Source organism: Haemaphysalis longicornis, unplaced genomic scaffold (genome assembly GCF_048455015.1).
Source record: "Haemaphysalis longicornis isolate Haplotype H1 unplaced genomic scaffold, Haemaphysalis longicornis Haplotype H1 scaffold_2, whole genome shotgun sequence".
NCBI lineage: Eukaryota > Metazoa > Arthropoda > Arachnida > Ixodida > Ixodidae > Haemaphysalis > Haemaphysalis longicornis.
In genome coordinates this window covers 195,739,608-195,759,182 of record NW_027526295.1, presented here as the reverse complement: position 1 = coordinate 195,759,182, position 19,575 = coordinate 195,739,608, and the positions used below count along the sequence as shown (strand labels likewise).

Genomic DNA, 19,575 nt, shown 5'->3' with positions numbered 1-19,575 from the left:
CCTGAAAAAATGCAAGATGTATGGATGATACCGCCAGCCGAATTGAGCTGGTAGCGCATCCGCATACGTACTCGGTATAACTTCACTCTTCTCACCTATTAATGTGGAACCGCCAGCTTACCATTTGTATAATGAACGCCACCGATGCTGCCAACCGGGTTGCCTTCCCGAATCTCCTCTCCAGGTACTGGCAAAAAGGGAAAGGATTAAACACGCAGAAATTCAGATAATTGTCTTCTAATGCGTAGCATTCATTGCAGCTTGTCTTTGAGATGTAAGTTTTCATGAAATTTTGAGGGTCATGAAAAAAATACACAGAGGTTCTTTTTCTGTTTCTTTTTCAGAAAGACATTAAAATAAAAATAACACGATTCCGCTTCGATGTTTTAAAAATTCGACATATTTCTTAAGGCGGAAGCCTTAGACGTATTATAAAAGGTGAAAATTGACCGTAGTTGCTGCGGCTACACGAATGAAACCAAATTACCGCCGCTGTGTAAAGAAAACAAGTAAATAAAATTTACACCAAATCTTAATGGGGTTGGAATGGTATTTAAAACCGGGTCGCGAGTAGCCGCAACCAAGTGTAGTACCTGCAGCACTAACACTGTATTGTGCAGGGATGAAACGAGAATTATTCCGGTGCGTGCCGCATGGCAGGTGAACGTCACGGCAACGCAAACACGATGCAGCAGTGAAGAAGTATTCGATAATCGGTCGCTTTCGCCTTCAAAGCACTTAAGAGGCTTAAATGCCCGAAGGTTTTTTTTTCATTGGCACTGGAACGAATATGATTGTTTCATGCTACATCAGAAACGTCCCAGCAGAGTTTCCGCTCTGAAAATGTGCGCACGATTTCACGTCAAATCATTGACTTCATAACGCGTTTCCGTCACTGCAGATTGGTCGCATCCCAACGGATTTTCCCGGAGGAGCTGTGTTTGCTTTTTTCAATGTTATCATGGTTGAGAAAAACAAAAAAGCCCGTTTTCTTTCTGATGATTTTTTTTCAACCGCTCACACCTTTAGCTTGTCTAAAGTGGGAGTTGTCGAGAGTGCGCAGAAGGAGCAGAGTATGTATAGTGTGAGTTGTCTACTGTGTATAAGGTCCATATTATTGATTTCAACAGATCATTTTCGTGAAAATTTTATTTTTTCAGTTTTCTTGTTTTTTTTTTTTTTCAGAATTCTGTTCCGCCACTTAACTCCATTTGCGCTATTGCAACGAATAAATGGGTTACTTCCACCAGTTATGCATTTTTGGGGAAGTCCAGGGTCAGACGGTTTGATCATTTAAGCTCTTTTTTTATTCGTATTTCGAACGGTCTTTTGCGGGCTTTTCTTGTTTAGTCTTCATTTTTGCAGGAGATGTACAATATGTATATTTTTAATTTCGTCAGATCAGTTTTGTGAATATTTTGTTAACAGCAGAGCTGAATAGGCCAACACAAATCCGTCAGGCGTAGCCGGAAAACCCGGGCGCACGTGAGTGCGCGCCCCGCGGCGACCGTCCTGCGTCGTCCAGGCTTGCGCGTGGGCTTGCGACATATTAGGAGCCCTCCCACCTTCCTCGTCGCCGTCGTGTAGTGAACGACGCGCCACGGGTCCGCTGCGCCGAAGATGATGACGACGAATCTGTCAAGCCATTCCTTCACAACCTGCACGTGGAGGCGGCCAACAGACCAGCTGACGAAGAAGTGGAGGTCCATCGAGGCGAGAACGCGCTACAAGAGGATTTGCCCTACGCGGCTATGCCGTCGGAAGATGACGACGCAATGGGGTGGCGACGACTGCTACTGAATAAAGGCGTCCAAAAGGGCTTTGCACTTCTGGGTCCGGCTACTCCCTCTCGCCTGGTATCCGCTGTCAGCGTGGAGAGAAGCTCGGTCGACCCCCAGCACTGCTGTTTCTCCAGCCTTGCACCACTAGTGCAAGCTGTCCCAATTTTTTTTCTATTTTTCGTAGTTTTTGTTTTTCAAAATGTTGTCCGACCAATTATCTTCATTCACGGTATTATAACGATTAAAGGTGCTAGTTCCGCAAGTTATGCATTTTTGTGAGGAGGCAGGGCGTTAGATGGTTTTCTAGCTCCCGTAATTTTCGTATTCGTATTTCGAACGTTCTTTAGCGGGATTCTCTTGTTTAGTCTTTGTTTTTGCAGATGTATAGAATGCATATTTATTATTTTATCAAATAATTTGCGTGAAATTGTGCTGCTTCTATTTTTTCGTATTATTTGGTTCTTTCGATTTCTAAGGAATTCATCGTACTAGCGACCATTAAGACAAGGACACAGCTAAAGAGAAGACGAAATTATCTCCATTTATGCCATTATAACGATTAAATATATTACTTCCACCAAATCAGAATTTTTGTGGAAATGCAGGGCGTTACACGGTTCTGACTGTAAGGGTATCGGCAAAGAATGCTACGCATTAAAACAACATCGCAATAAATATTTTCCAGGTACCATCTAATTTAGAACTGTACGCCTTTTCACTTGCCATAACCCAGTTTGCGGAATCGTGCGGCTTCTTTGTACTGAGGACGCCACCCACTTTCTTTCATTTTTATTTTTAATGCTAAACGGTATACCTGTAACCAGCCAAGGAGATTTTCGTGTCCGCGTCAGCAGAAAACTCCCAGACCAAACGAAAGAAATTACTGGCCACGCCAGGAATTGAACCTGGACCCGCATAGAGGAACGGAGTGACAGCCATCGTTTTACCGACTAAGCTTCGCCCACACGAGAAGACGGGGAGACAGACGGTGCACTCAACGAGCACAGTGGCGGGTCTACACCCTGCGCTCATTCAAAGAACTCGTGAGAGGTGCAAACCGCATAATGTTTGATAACTGCGTTCACGTGGTTTGGATTAGTGGCGAACTGACAGCCTGGGGAGGGGGGAGTGGGTGGGGGCGGCGGGTGCTCTTTGGTGACGACGCATGAAGCAAGAGTTAGGGGGAGGCAGTGAGAAAGATGACGCCATAGCCGCGCGTGCTGCCCTCCTTTTCACCCTCCGCCAGACGCTCTTCTCTTTTCTATCTACCGTCGCTGCTGCGTTCGGACGCCGCCCCCACGAAAGCCAGGTAAGGGCTGCCAGAGAGCCACGTGTGTGAATTCAAAAGAACGTCGCATGGGTAACCATTGTGCGTGTCCTTTACAGCTTCACAGTCCAACTACCTTCACAGCGTGGATTGGGGCCAATTTTTTTACCCAATAAAACGTTTTGCCTCAACCTCGCGTCTAACCCTGACATACAACGTGAGCTTCGTTCACTTCCCTTAAATTCTCTCTCGCGCATTTATCACAAAATCAAATTTGAGATGGCAATCCCGCGTTCAAATTGCTTCGTGCCAATGACTGCGCCAGAATGGGCCTTCTGTACGCGACGAACATCGGCATTCAAGATTTTTTATTTTGGCATATCATACAGTGTTCAATTGGTGTTACCCACTACTTTCCACAACACGCTAGAGGTCTGAGGAGTGGTGTGCTGAAAAAAGAAGCCATAAAGTATTTACAAAGCAGCCACTGAAGCCGCGTAAACTTGGGCATCGCTTGCGACGGGAAAATAATTGTAAAGAGTCGTCATTGTATGAAAGACACACTTAGGCAACTCGTCCTTTCCTCCTTCTCCTACGGTCCTGAAAATGACAGCGGGTGTGTGGGGGAGAACGAACGGCTTCTCAGTCCACCGCTGCGTAAATCAGGGGTAACCTGCACAACTAAAACTAGGCAGTGAATATGAGAGTTGGTGAAAGCAGCGTGAAACGGGGGTTAAGAATAAAGAAGGTCAGGACGAGGTGGCGAAGCAGTATAAAACATGGGAAAAGCTTAGCTTTATCCGCGCCAGGGTCGGGGTTTTTATTTTTAATGCATTGTTTCTATGGGGGATTTTGCCGGGACCGCAGTGACTCGTCGTAAGAAGCGGGTCGTCGTAATTCCGGGGGACGTATCAGCGGGGTTCCACTCTATATATTCTGAGCAAACGTGACGCAATCTCACTAAAAATGTTTTCTTGGGGCTCAATTTGTTGTTGTCACTATAATGAAGTACATGGCAGGTGTATACAATGGTCGTTGCATAATAGTACACCATAAGCGGAAACAGAAAAAACTCAACTCACTCACTATAGCTTTAATTCACACTGTAATCTTTCAATATCAAACTCAATACACTCGATTCTACATAAACTCGAACTAATCCCTCATGCCATAGTCATTTATACCTTTACCCAGTGTATTCGTGCTCATTTTATGGGGGCGTTTTTTTTCCCTCTGGAGTGTTCAGTTCTGGCTGCTGTAATGTTTAACAGGTCTTACAAGTGGTTCTAAGTGATGATCTATGCACTGTGATAGAGAGGTAATATAAGAGCTAGTTCCCTCATGGACAATCCTATTTAATAACTGCACAGCTAGCAGAATCTATATAATTCGCTGCTCTTCAAAATCTTTTAATATTCAATTGCGATTTGCCAAAGTGACTTTGACGGCCATGACGAAAAACAAGCTTAATTAAGATAACGCTGAATGCTCCATTATACACGCACACACACGCTCACGAGCATTACAAGCCCAATCTCCCCCCCCCCCCCCCCCCTCGCCTATTTTGAAAGTAAATGACGAAAAAGTGGTTCACTTACGTTCAGGTAAATACGGTATATTCTGGAACTTCTAAAGAGTGTCCATAGTCTTCTCCCCGCCGTTCTATTCAATATGCACTTCAAAACACATTTCAAGACAGGACACCCCACCAACCTCGTACACGCTGATGACCTGGAGGTCGTAGAACACAGGCAGGAAGACGAAGGCCGCGATGAATGTGCCGAGTATGTAGGCAATGTTGACGACGGCAAAGTGGGTTCCGTAGTAATAGTTCTCAGCTGGCACGCCGAGGAGGGTGATGGCTGACAAGAAGCTGGCCATGAGTGAAAATGCCACGGTCACCACCGACATTTTCCTGTCGGCCACCAGGTACTCGCGGACGGTGCGCTGCCTGCCACCCGTGAAGCGATAGTAGATACCAATAAGCGACGACAGAAGGAGCATGACTCCGAAGACAGCGTAGTCGGCCGCACCGAACGTGGTGGCCCTCGTGTCCACGTCTCCCATCTTCTTGCACCGGCTTTTGCAGGACTGTGCGAGCGCGCAACGAAACGTCCACTCCTGTAAATGGATGCACCTTGGCGTCCTACTGCAATATAGGGCATACGAATAAGATGAGATGTCTACTGCTCACTAAATTTCAAATACACTCTTGAACGATACAAACCGAAACCTCTGAAATATTGATGGTTGCTCGGGAGGAACCAAGCTGTCATAACGTAGGCCTACACAAGTGAGATGACGCATATTTGAACAAAGAACGCAGGCTGATTAACTGGACGTATTACGCCGCAGTAGTTGCAACTTAACTCCGGAGGGCTTGTTTCCCCGTAGTTCGCATGCTTTAGCAACGGCAGGTATCTTTCATTCCTCTGCCACAAATTTCAGCTTAAACTGTTAAAGACTGCAGGGCTGACGTGCACCCTCCTTAGCACAAACAAGGGTACTCACCTGCTTAGTTTTTTCTTCTATCGTGCAATAATTGCAGCCAACTTTAGTTAAACGTCAGGACTTAAAAACGTGGCTTACACTCGAGGACTACATGAGTAATTTGAGCATAATAAAGAGACGTTAATAAAGGCCTAATAAAGGCACGTTAATAAAGGCACGTTAATAAAGGCATAATAATATAGAGACGTTAGGAGGATAGTAAAGCATTTTCCGCTAACAAGCTACAGTACGGTTATAACAAGGGAGAGCGGACAAGACTCGAATTCGTAGTAGTGTAGAGGGGAAAAAAGACACAAGAGGAAAGGAATGATGGTGACGGAAATAATTAAAGGGCACAATCGCAGCCCTGCACTCTTAGAAAAAAGGGTATAAAAAGGGAGAAAAATGCGGGTTTTCTCCCCCAGCCCAGAGAGTTTCTCCCTTTAGCTCATTACACGTAGAACCCTCTGTACGGCCTCTACGAAACACGGACGCGGGGAGCACACATTCTGCGCTGTCGTCTGCGATCTGCCGTCGGCGTCGACGCCGATAACGAAACAGTTCTTCGTTTGACAGCGGCTTTCGTCGATCGGGCGTACGCGATTATTTTGTGCAATATCGCCCCTGCAATGTGGTGCTTCCTTGTCCTCTCACTGTTTTTTTGTATCCCCATATGCTCGCCACGCAAACGCACGCTTCTCCAGCCGCGTGTTTCGTGCACATTCCGTGGTAGCCGCTGCTTGCTTGCTGGGTACGACTCGCCTCCGCCCAGTTCAGCGTTACCACCGCATTTGTGGACGCTTTCTACTCACTCCCAAGGGTAAAAAGGGGGCAGCGATTATACTAAACTGCCCATTTCTTCATCAACGAGGACGGGCAGCAGCATATTGATGCATCAGTGACTAACAACAAAAAATTAGTAGTGGCTTAGCTCTGCTATGCCAGGATATACGTAGCGTGAGCTAAAGTTCAGCAATCCAGTCCAGTCCAGTCCAGTCCAATCCAGTCCAAATCAGTCTAATCCAGTCCAGTCAAGTCCAGTCCAGGGGCCCTATTCTCGACTGCACAAATTGCCGGCAATTCGCCCATGTTTTTTTGCGTAAGCACGACGTAAGGAACCAGTGACGTGCTGCACCTATAGCTATGACGACATGCAGTGTAATTTGACGAGTCACTCATAAACGTATCAAGTACTGTGTAAGAAAGATATAAAACACTTCCCATGTACTATAAAAATTAAGGCGGTAGCTGAGACTGACAAGAAAAACACATTTCTGGAGGTCAAATTTGGCGTCAACAACACAAGGCGATCGAGTAACGTTGATCCAAAAGCGAGCGAAAGGCGAATGTCGAGCTAAAGAACATCACACAATTTTTTACCGTATCTATTTATTTATTTCAATCGCTTTTAGTAACATAGCTGGGCTCTCTGCTTCAATGCAATGCGTTATCACCTTCCCTGCCACCAACCGCCGCCACGCCATCGTCTGCTGCTATGTTACAAGTTTATGGCGTGATCACAGAAAAAGACGGCCGCGACCATCACTTCTATGACACATAAGAGCAGCGAAGCGCTACGCCTGATAACTGCGGAGCGCACCGATGTCGCCGATTCACTCATTCGTCAAGCTCGACTTCAATCAGCGCTGTAATGAACCAAATAGTCACTTTTCTTTGTTATTTTTCTCTTGAGTTTGATCATGTGACCCAACAGCTTACTAGGACGAGTATAGACAAGTGCCATGCATTGGGTTCTCTTTGTCATGGAGAGGCTTGTACTGCCCTCTTATGCTGCGGTTACGCCAAACAAATAATTTTTATTTTATTGCCAAACATAAAAGCAAAATACTGCACGTTATTTGTATGCTCTATGATCGCTGACTTCGAAGCAGTTGAAACTATAATTTGTTTCGTTACCAAACATGCTTTAAACTGCGCCAGCTGCAAATTGCCGCACGTTTCGCGGCGCCGTAAGCCGGGGCAATTTTTCGCCCTATTTTGCTTGTATTTTGCGACAAAAACAACCGCCATTTTGATGCTGTTACGTAGCATTACGTCACTTTTACGCAGGCTGAAGTTGCCAATGCATGACGTAGTTGTTCCCGCCAACTGTTTAAATTACGTCACGCCTTCTCAGCCAATCATAGAAGGGGTGTGTATTAAAAGCAGCATTGTTTTTATATAGCAAAGACAGGTTTACGTTATCATGTCCGCTGCATTTAGTCTGGTTTTTCATTGCCCGCCAAGAATTATGCGCCTTTAGTAACGAGACATAAGGCAAACTTTAGAACTGGTGTCGGTAAACGACATGAAACGTCAAAATGACGACAACACACACAACCACTTTGTCAACCGGAAGCACGTGACCAAAATTGAAAGCCAATCAGAAAAGACTTCCGGCAAATTGCCAGAATTGCCGGCAATTTGTGCAGTCGAGAATAAGGCCCCAGTCCTTTCTAGTCACTGCTCCTCGCGCATGCTCAGCACGGCTCTTCACGAGCCACGCGAAACGGCTATCAAGCGGTTCCGGTGCAACGTCAGACTTGGCTACTGCGAAATTGAGGCCCACACCTCGGAACGCGCCGGCGCCAGTGCGTCTGTCGCGGCTATGACGCAACACAATCCAACACAATCTACTTTAATTCAATCCAATTCAATCCAAATTTAATCCAATCCAATATAATCCGTGCCAAGCCAAGCCAAGCCAATCCAATCCAATGTCCCAAGCGCTTGCGCAGAAAGGCCCTTCACGGCACACGCGAAACTGCTCAACCTCGGCCAGTGTAGCTTACGCTACAAAAGACCCCTGCAGTAGCAGTTGTATAGTGTACTAAAAGTAGCATCGGTAGCATTTCGGCTGGCGTCTCTGAATGGTTGCCAGACCAGCGATGCGCTCTTTGCTAAAAGAGCGAATGCAAGGTCATCACTCAAGCATACCCGCCGTACTGTTTCGTTACACGTTTTTTTTTTTCTTCTTCTTTGAGCTTTCTACTACTTCTTACAAAGCCTGAAACTAACAAAATGTTGCAATTGCACGAATTGCATTTGACGAAACGACAAAACACAGCTGAGGCACACGCATTTCTGTGGGTTATTCGAAACAAACAACAAGCTCATTGTTCCTATTTGCACGCTCTGCAATCAGTGTTATAAATACTTTCTGGCCGTTTAAGGCAACGTTACTAAAATAAACTCGTAACGTTGGTTTAAGGTGTAGTGCTTTGTGCTTTGCGGACACGCCAAAAGTGTACTAGTGTTGTGCAGTGGGTATTATGCTTTCGCTGTTATCTATTGCATGTATTGTGCGTTGACAATGCCTTCGACGGAGTGTATGTCGCTGTGTTGTGCTATGTTTCTTCCCAATTTATGCCCGACAGTGTGCGGCCTCTGTTATGTTGCTATATACCCGTTAGCCATAGAGGAAACGCCTTGATGTAAGCGCCCACTTATTGTGATGCTGAGAAGCTGCCCCTCCTCCTCGCCAACTGTTTTTTTGCGTCATCTATCGGTCATTTTTAAACTTTTACGATTCGAGCCGCTCGAGCTGGATAGCTGGCGAGCAGTGTTATCTCTTTGCTCGTCCGGTTGGGGCGGATCCATTTTTTGTGCCGCCTGCACCGCCTTTGATCAGGGTTGCCAGTGGTGTCTACTTTTCGCCAAATTGGCGACTTTTAGAGGCCCCTTGTGACGTAAAATCATGAATGGCGACAAGGCGAATTTCTGGCTATTTTCGGCTGAGGACTCTCCCCCTTATCCGCTTCCCCTTTCTCCATCTGTCTCGGCGGCAGTGCAAAGCTTTGCCTTCGAGCCGGACCGAGAAAGCGGCGTTTCATTTGTCTCATTTCGCCCGAGGCGTGCGCATGTCTAGGCGGGGGCACGGGGGTAGGCATAGTGGGGCGGGAAGCGGGACGTACGCAGCTGTCACGGCTCCTGTGAAAATCTTTCGCTGCCGCGGCAGGGGCACCGCGCAGCTAGCTAACTTTCAGCGCGCTTGTGGGTATCTATCTGTCCAAGCGGAGCCACCACTTTTTAAATGCAGAGCATTTCAGTAACTCACAATGTCACCCGCGTTGACGTCCGTAGTCGTAGTCCGCACCCCTCCCCATACACCAAAAAAAAAATTCTATCCGGCGCCTGGTTTCGATCCCTCGACCCTGCGGGCGGAACGCAATGTACATGGTGCTCTACCCACTGCGCCACAAAGCCGACACAGAACGGGAGGCTACGAACGCCCCTTATATCCTTGACTCATTCAAAATACGTCAAGAAGCTGCTGATACAACGCATTCACTACTACCAACTCCCCAAACACTAAACGTTAACGCAATACACCCACCCCCTATGCGACGTATTTACTCGAGTCCCCCTCGCGGATAGATGGGCCCAATTTTACGATAGTAAGCGAAATAAGTGACCGCCAAAAACAACGCGTTGTGGACTGCGCAGTAAGGTGCCGGCACGTGCGAGAACCGCTCGCGCTGTTCGTTCCAGGCAGGGGGCGCGCGCGAGCACTGCGAAGGCGGGAAATTGAACTGCTTTGGACAAACCTCCGTTCAATTCATCAAGAGAGAAGTGAGACAGGGAGGCGAACAGCGTGATGGGTAGTAGCAGTAAGCGGATAACCGTGCCACAGGCCGTTATGGCGAATCACTGCTCTGCATTTACGACAGCTTTCACGTTGAGTGGAACGGCTTTCATTTTTTCTGTGTTTACAAGATAACGATGACATGCTACATCGGGGGAAAAGTCCCTTCGTCGGCTAAGCCATAGCCTACTGTATAACGCTATGGCTGAAGGTAAAGGTGGCGCCTCGGCGTGATTATTTTAATATTTATTATTATTATTATTATTAATTAAGGTTTTCCTGAAACTGTTGCTACGTTACCCCACACCCCGCGGTACTAGCATTCCCAGTCACAAAGGGAAAAAAGTTAGGAGAGGCTTTGGCTGAAAGCAATAAAGGAACTTTAGTTAATGATGATAACTGATGATGATGATGATTAGTGGCTCTACCTTTGAATCGAGGCATCGGTTGTTAGCAACCGACTTGCCTGTTTTATTACGCTTACCTGCCCTACTCCCGGCTAACCTAATAGATTTGTTTCCTCCCTCCCATCTCCCCTCTTCCCTGTTTTAAACTCATCGCTCCCACCACGCTTTTTTTCCCCCTCGCTGTTCTAAATTCTCATCCGCATGATTACTCCGCCTGACTACCCATCCCTTTCCCACTTTTCCTCCACCACCACTCCAGTCGCCTCTTCGTCACCTCTACGGCCTTGAAGTTGAGGTTCCCTCTCCCCCAAATCCTAAAGCCTCCGCCAGCGTCTTTTCTCCCTCACCCCGCGGTGGTCGTATCTCTGTGCAGCCCATGACAATACGGTCTATAGTTTCCCGATCACTGCCGCAGGATGCACATGTTTCATCCTGGTGCCTGTAACTACCCAGGTTCTCAGGCACCCCACCGGTGTCTCGAAGAGCAATGCACTGCCTCTCCTATTGCCCTAGAATCCCTCCTTCTTAATTTCCCGTTTATCTGCCCTATAAGTCTCCAGGGTTTTTTTCGCTTCCATGCTCTGTGCCCACTTCGTCGTCTCTGCTGCCTTTACCTGCTTTTTAACTGTTGTGTAAACACCACTTTCCCCTACCGAATTTCCGTACCACTTGTTCAGCTGTCTGGTCCCCGTCTCCACCGCGTGTCCACGCACCTCATATACAGGTACATAAATACCCTCGCGACCCATTTTTCGTCCTCCATGTCACGAAGTCGCTCCTCAAACTTTATCTTGCTCTGCGCCTCCCTCGCCTCAAAAGACGGCCAGCCCATATCTTCCTGTACTGCTTCATTTGTAGTTTTGCTGTGGGCCCCTACGGCCAATCTGCCTACCGCCCTCTGATTTACCTCCAGGCCCACTTGGGTCTCTGGTTTCATGCACAGAACCGAATTTGCGAAAGTTAATCGTGGTACCATGACCCCTTTCCAGACACCCCTTACCATTTCGTATTTTCTGTATCCCCAGAGGGCTCTATCGCGTTCCGTCTTCCTTTCGTCTTAAGGTGAGCCTCATACGCGTGCGTGTAATCTTCGCTGTCGTTCAGCCATACTCCTAAATATTTATACTCTTTCACCAAAGGTATTTCTACTTGTTGCACTGATACTGTTTTGTGCTCCGCACCATCGTTGAAGACCATGATTAGAGTGTACTAGAAATTTACCATGATAACTGGGCTAGCCTTGCGTCGCCATCTAAAGGCTACTCGAAGAACCAGGAATTTTGAAGCGCACGATGCGACTGGCGTTGAAAAATGTCAATATAATGTAAGTGCAGAACAGTGCTCATTTTTATGGGATTATACAAAATTAGAAGCTTTTGTTTTTAGGTGCTACCACAGATATCAAGTGTGGCGACATTTTTGGCGAAATCGTAAGAAAAAATGGCTAGTTTGGTGACTTCTTGCTCGCCGTCTGGCGAAATTCACTCCAAACTCAGTGGCAACCCTCGCCTTTGTGCTGTGGTGCATGATTGCAGACTATCTGCGTTTTGATGCCTCGGTTGTAGCAAGGTAAGGCGATTAACCACAACTAGTCGTTCTCTAACGGCCGCATTGGATGTTTGTGATCTCGTGAGTCGGTGAACGGCAGGATTACAAGTGTTTGGTAAATAAAGGCAGCATTTTGAATGCAATCTTTATGACTTCGGCTCTGTTTACAGGAGCGCGTTCGCGCTAAACGCGTAGACGGAGCTCTTAGCGGGACGGATGCAATTGGCGCGTATACGATTGGCGTCATGGATTGCTAACCGCAGTTCTGGTGCGCGGTATGTAATGTTTTGGGTATTTTAGCGCATTTTAAGCGCACACAACCACAGTACCTACCTATTTGTACTTCCTCGATCCTCAAACCGATCATCTCGCTAGGCCTTTCTCGCATAACAAGCATTGCTCGGGTGACGCTGCCAGGGGAGGAACGCTCCTCCATTAGCTCACGAAAGGGGGAAATCTTCCTCCATTCCTATAGGGGAGAAACACGCTCCTCCCTGTTACAGGGAGAATTTTCCTACCTATTAGGGAGCAAGAGAAAGAGAGAGAAGGCTCTTTATTGGAAAAGCAGAGAGGTTTGCCGGCATTTACAGATACCTACATGCTTCTCTGCTGTGGGTTAAGGGTGGGGGAAGAAAAGGCCCAAGGAAGAGCTGGGCAGGAAAGAAAAGGAAAAAAAACTGTCGTGTACTTGGCGCGGTGGTGGACTTTTGTTCTGAGCTTGGGCCACATAATTTACAATTTTGAAATTAGGCCAATTTCATCCAAATAAGAGAATAAACTTCGTAGAGCTTCGCGCTGCTTTGACAGATGAATCCATGGTCCTAAAATATTTCTTAGAGTAATTGGTCCTTGTTCTAGACGTTCCATGCTTTCGAGGAAGTGGGATCTCGGTTCCATGTAGGCCGCACATTCTAATAAAATGTGTTAATTGTTTCGACGCAACCACAATTGTCGCAGTGCGGATTTGGCGTCGCTCCAAGGCGAAATAGGTAGCTATTTGTGTAGGCACAGTTCAGGCGTAGACGATGGTACAACGTTTCCAGTTTACGAGGAAGCTGTGTCGGGAGTCTTGACTTTAATTCTGGGTCAATAGTGTGCAAAAAGCATCGAGTATTTTGTAAGTTGCTCCATAGACGGCTTCTTTCAGTCACCGCAAAGTGGTTAGCCATGGCAGAAGCTTCTGTTTTCGTGAAATACACCTTGCGGTATTTTCGGTAAAGAAGGCCCTTATGGGCCGCTTCGTCGGCTTTTTGGTTACCTTTGATGCCACTGTGTCCAGGTATCCACTGCATTTTAATGTTGTGTCCAGCAGAGCAGGCAAGATGGTGAAGGTAGGATATATCACAGGCTGCGATTTGGTGGGGGGGAAATCTACTTCTCCTACATAGAATTTGCAGAGCTGCCTTGGAGTCCGTGAAGATACTCCATTGGTGCCGCTCATGGCGCAGAATGTAAACGATTGCCTCCTTCAGAGCTTAGAGCTCAGCCGCTGTCGAAGATGTTTGTCGCTCAAGACGAAATGAAAGCATTTCACCAGTTTGTGGTATGTATAGACCTGAAGAAGAGCTTTGCATGGTTGATGAACCATCGGTGAATATGAATGTTCTTGCTGAATGCGTTCTATACATGTAGTCTAAAACGATGTGGAGGATTTCTGACTGAGGCATAGTCTTCTTGGGGCCAATTCCTGGGATACTGGGATACCACATTCAATTTGTAGGGGAGCAAGGTTCCACGGAGGGAAATGCGGCGGAATTATTGGTGAGGGCTGGGTTGGAACAGACAGTGGTATGCTCTGAATGGTCTGGGCGAATCCGGAGCTGTTGCACTTGGAGGGGACACGACTTAGGAAATGATTTCTTGCGTGTAGACAATGCCTCAAGTGCACTCGGAGGGTCTCCTGTTGTCTAATAACTTCGAAAGGCAAACAACGTGCCTCTGCCATGGTTCCAACGCTCGAAGATCCCTTCGGAAGTCCAAGACAGGTGCGTAGGTTGTTGTTTCTGGCTGCCTCAAGGCTTTTCTTGCTTGTCTCAGATATTTTATGCAGGATAGGGAGGCTGTAACGCAGCACTCCATCCACATAGCTCTTGTGCAGCATAACCATTGAATGGCAATCACTGCCCCATCGAGGAGCCGCAAGACATTTAAAGACCTGAGCGGCCGAAGAAATGCGGCTCCGTATCCGTTTGACTTCGGGTGACCAGGTCAAGTTGCGGTCTATTAAAACTCCTAGAAATTTTTTAACTCGTGCATACGAAAGTATGCGCCCGCCCAGTATCAATGGATAGCGATCCATATTTTTTCGTGTGAAAGCCATGGCCACACTCTTATCTGGAGAAAGTTGAAGGCTGCGAGGTAGTTAAAAATGTTGTACAGGGCTCTTTGTAATCGCTGCTGTGTACATCGTCGGGAACGAGAAGCACACCACACACAGATATCATATGCGTACAGCGTGATCTTAACTCCAAGCGGAAGAATTCTTTTGAGTGAAATGAGGGTCAGGTTGAACAGCAACGGACTTAGTACGGCACCTTGTGGTACACCTTTTTCCACGGCGTAATGCGAAGTTGAGCCTTCCGGAGTGGTCATGAAAAGGTGTCGACCATCAAGGTAGTCCGCTATCCATGCGTATAACTTGCCCCCAAAGCCATGATCTTCAAGAGCGACAATAATTGCTGTATGTAGGACTGAATCATACGCGGCCTTTATGTCCAGGAAAATTGCGGTTGGCGTACACCCATAAATAAGTGATTGTTCAAGTGAGGACACTAGAGCAATGATATTGTCTATCGCTGATCTGTTCTGACGAAAACCATTCATTTCCTGGGGATAAGCCTTTCTGTTCTCGAGAAAGCATGTAATCCTGTTATGTATCATCTTTTCCATTAGCTTTCCGATACAGCTGAGCAAGGCGATATGTCGGAACGATGCATAACTGGTTGGCGCTTTCCCAGGTTTTAAAAGCGGCACAATTTTTGCAAGCTTCCACTCGGCGGGAACTTTACCTTTTTGCCATGTTGAATTGTAGACTTCCAGTAGACGGAGTTTAGAGGGCCGAGATAGATGGGCTATGGCTTCGTAGCTGACGCCGTCATGGCCTGGTGTGGAGCGCTTGTTCTCATCAAAGATAGCCGAAGAAAGCTCTTCTATAGTGAATGGAAGATCAAGGGCTGGCTCCGACACTTTCGAGGTAATGGAGGAAGAGGCACGTACGAATCTTTGGGGAGGCATTGTTGATGATGAAAGAAACTTACAATACTCTTCGGCCACTTCTTTAAAAGATGCGCGCTCGTGCAGGGAGAGGGCAATGAACGGGTGCAGCTGCTGGGTGCATTTTCGCATTCCATTCACAATTCCCCATATGCGTGTCAGAGGCTGTCTGACGTTCAGCGAAGCGCAGAAGCTCCTCCAACGTTGCTGGCGCAGCTTGTTCAGGTGCCGTCTGACATGCCTTTGCGCTCGCCGAGAAGCTCGCAGGTCCTCGATGGTTTTGGTACGCAACGCCTTCCTCTCCGCCCGCCTTCGTATGGCGCATAACCTCTGGTACTCTGGATCCTTTTTTGGCATGTCCTGGCGATGGGTTACGCAGCGCGTGGTGTCCCACAAACAAGATGCAATCGAGTCAACAAGTTCGTCATCCCCAGTCACAGCTGTCACACGTCTACTCGAAGCACTCGTAAATGCATCCCAGTTCGTACATTTCACTTTCATAGAGCGAGAGGACTCCGAGACGTCGAGGGTGGTTATCAAAATAGGGTAATGGTCACTTCCCCTCGTTTCCACGTCAGTGGTCCATGTAAATCGCCGAGAAAATGGAGCGGAGACAAATGATAGATCGATGCAGCTGGTGACGGTGGGGGACTTGAGGTATGTGATGCTTCCATCATTTAGTGGTTTAATACCGTAATTAATTAGCAAGTCAGCAAGCTTCTGCCCTCTTGCGCTCGTGTGCGTGCTCCCCCACATTACATTGTGTGCATTGAAATCCCCACAAATAATGTAGGGAGCGGACGTAATTTTTATGAGATTATCCAGCCGCGACCCGTCGAAGGCAGCACCTGGCTCGAGGTAGGCGGATATTAAAGTGAAGCGTTGACGGCCGATTGCAATAGCCCCACATACATACTCGTTTGTGTAGTGTGGCGTAACGTCAACTTCAACAAAGGGCATGTCATCAGGAAAAGCGACAAATAGCCTGCTTGGCCCATTAAATCGCCGCGAGTGCAATAGTTGATAACCACTCATACGAAATTCATCACCCACACGAGACTCTGAGATGACAATGAAAGGAAAGCGGTAGGTGGTAATAAGGTAACGAAAGTCTGCAAGCTTAGACCGCAATCCACGAGCATTCCACTGAAAAATGGTTGACTTCCTGTAATTGGTTTGAAGTGACTGTCCAGTGCCTGCAGCTTGCGTTGTTATGCCGTGCTTCCAGACGAACGGCGCTGCTCTGAGAAGGAGGCGTTCACCAACTGCTCCAATGCCAACACAGCTTCGACTTCGGGGAGGCTTCCGGAAGATGGAAGTGAACGGACGATAGCCTTGATAGCAGCGAACAACATTGGTATTAGAACCTGCCCGATGTCAGTAGTGGGAGGGCTGACTGTCGTCAGGTTTCGATGGTCGTTCCGTGTCCGCAGGGTCCTGGAGGAGCTGGCATGTTCAGAGTGAGTCAAAGACTTGTATTGTATATATGATACATTCCTGTTTTACCCTTAAGGGAGAAACTACCACACCCTTTTTTCTTGCATGTTGGAGCAATATATGATACATTCCTGTTTTACCCTTAAGGGAGAAGCTACCACACCCTTTTTTCTTAGAGTGTAGACAGGTGCCTTTGGAACCAATAGGGAGGAAGTGACGCAGCTGTAGGAAACACACCATGAATGGACATGGTGCCTACTCCACGTTCGGACTGTTGAGGGGGCAGTACATAATAAGAACTACTAACTTTCACGCGACACTTGTTCTTCGGATTCATCGACAATGTCTTTCACAAGGCATTTATTCTCCAAAGTTCAGCAGGCGCCTTCATCGCTTCGCTCTACAGGCGACATTCGCGAAGACAACATGCACGTCATCTGTGTATACTCAATTTTCACGGTGCCCAGGCAGACACTGATTTTATTTCTTTTGAGTATAGGCAGCATTAGGGCTGGTTTGGGACTTCGTCGGGTCTTAGTCAGGGAGCACCACTACCAAAGCTGTCTCGGTTTTTCCGCGAAGCACAGGTCTGGGCGGAATTTTATGAAAAACTTTATTGCAGGGCTCTGTGTATCTGACTGAGAATTTTAGGCTCATTATCCCACATCTTTTCATGTTTCATGTTAAGCGCGCAAGCGAAAGTTGCCCCTTCTCGTGAAATCGTGCATGTTGGAGTGAAGAAGCCTGTCTATCGAGGTCAAGAGCGAAACGTATACGCCGGGAACGTTTCAAACGTCGTCTGCTACCGTTCTTCACTCCACCGTTGCCGTTCTCCATAGACTCTGACTACTCCAGAACTTAGTTAAAGCGGCAGGATTAGTGATCACGCTAGGCACAGAGGCTGCTGCATGTGCTCTTCGAGAACGCAGTGGCAGCACAGGATGCACAGAGGGCGAGAGTATGGAGAGGAGGTTATCGTATATATATAGCAGGGTTCCGGTGCACGTGGCCTTACCTCCATATGTTTATGCGGCCTATCGCCCCTGTCCCCTCTGTCGTCTCGAAATGGTTTCAGAGGGTGGATGGGCCAGTACTTCGCCCGATATCAATTCTCTGCGTCCGCCTTGTTGATCTTAACAACAGAGTAAGCGACATCAAGCTCAACGTGCGCCTATTCCTTACAACCAAGTGGTGGATAAACGATTGATTGATTGATTGATTGACTATTGGGTTTAGCGTGCCGACGCTACACAGGCATGGCTGCGCGCCGTGGTGGAGGCCTCCGGATGAATTTCAACACCTGGGAATTTTTAACGTACGCCGAAATCTCGACCACCCGGGCCTTTTCGCTTTTCGTCTCCGCCAGAAAAGCGGCCGCCATGGCCGGTTATCTAGCCCGCGTCCTGAGGCTCAGCAGCACAGCGCCTTAACCACTCAGCCACCGCGCCGGGTGTTGAATAAACTAACTAAAGAAGACAAACAAGATATGTGTATACAACCAAGCGGCTCTTCCGTCGCTCCCGCCGAAATAGTAGACCCCGCCACTGAGAAAGGTGGACTGCACTTCGCAGTCACTTTTGGAGGGGAGGTGTACATGACCGATATTTTTTATTTCGTAGTGAGATTTTATGATTTTAAATTTTTCCGTTAGCTTATTTGTGTCTTGTTCTTCAAATTCCGTTAAACCAATAAACTTCATTCACGCTACAGTAACGACTAAATTGTGTGGACCCCACCAACTGTGCATTTCTGTGCAAATGCAGGGCGTCGCACGGTTGTGGCTGCAGGGGTACGGCGCAGAGAATTCTGCGCATTTTCACCGCCCCTGAGTTGTGGGAAGCGGAGCTTGGCTGCTCCGAATAACAAAATTTGAGAGGGAGTATGGTGACTGGGCCCTATCTAACCTGGTGGCGCTGATCAAAGCTCGACAAAGTCAAAAGAAACAAACAATAAAGAAAATAAAATAAAAGGGAATGCGGTGGGTGCCTCTAACCCGATTCCCATTCCTTTTTCTCTTTTATTTCCTCTATTGTTTGCTTCTTTTGGCTATGTCGAATTGAGTAGCGGCAGCCCCTTAGCCATCATCACCACTACCATCGCAAAACACCCCGACGGAGAGCGCAGCCAAGGTCGCGCCAAGGTGACCGCGCAACCCCTCCTTGCTTACCCCAGCCCTGAATGAATAGTTTTCCTTATCTCTCTTTCTGCGAAGGATAGTTTGACATTCACCTCAATGCAGCCGCACGGCTTCAAAGGAAAGCTGTACAGCTTTCTCATAAACTTCGCAGTTGAAGAAAAATTCATCCTGGTCCAGGAATTCCAGGATTTCCCCTAAATCTGGTCGATTAACATCTGTCCATCACTTCGAGTCTTTGATCAATTCGCTCTCTCCCTACAGACTGCTAGCCTCCTGGTTATCTCAGTTGTTAGAGCGACTGCTCGGGTTCAGCGGTGGTCCTGGGTTCGAATCCTGGACCAGGACGAATTTTTCTTCAACTGCGGAGTTTCTAAGAAAGCTGTACAGTTTTCCTTTGTAGCCGTGCGGCTGCATTGAGGTGGATGTCAAACTGTCCTTCGCAGAAACTTACTCCACCTTGATGATTTACTCTAAATCTGTTCGATTAACACCTCTCTCTTTCTCCAGCGCTACCACTCGCATTCGCCTTCTTCTCTTTCCCTTCTCTTCTTTTCTTCTATTTGTCCTTGGCACGTGGGGTTTGTCACGTACCCATGGACAATCCGCAGTTACCCGCAGTTTAAACCCGCAGTTACGCACACGTACTGCCTGTGTAACTGCGGGTTTAAATAAAGAACTTTGTTATCCACCGTACTTCCAATAAGCGCGTG

At 47.4% G+C, this 19,575-nt stretch overlaps 1 protein-coding gene across 3 annotated transcripts in view; it reads right to left on the bottom strand.

Moving 5' to 3' along the window:
- The window catches only part of LOC144169746 (putative sodium-dependent multivitamin transporter), an 88,945-nt gene that overhangs the window by 55,601 nt on the left and 13,769 nt on the right, over positions 1 to 19,575 (bottom strand). For 2 of the 3 annotated variants that reach the window (XM_077699070.1, XM_077699072.1), the window contains exons 2-3: positions 4,762 to 5,139; positions 122 to 187 (exon numbers count right to left, since the gene is read on the bottom strand). In XM_077699070.1, coding sequence (XP_077555196.1) covers positions 122 to 187; positions 4,762 to 5,139 — 444 coding nt within the window. The remainder of the gene's footprint in view (positions 1 to 121; positions 188 to 4,761; positions 5,140 to 19,575) is intronic. The other variant, XM_077699071.1, reaches the window with a different exon arrangement.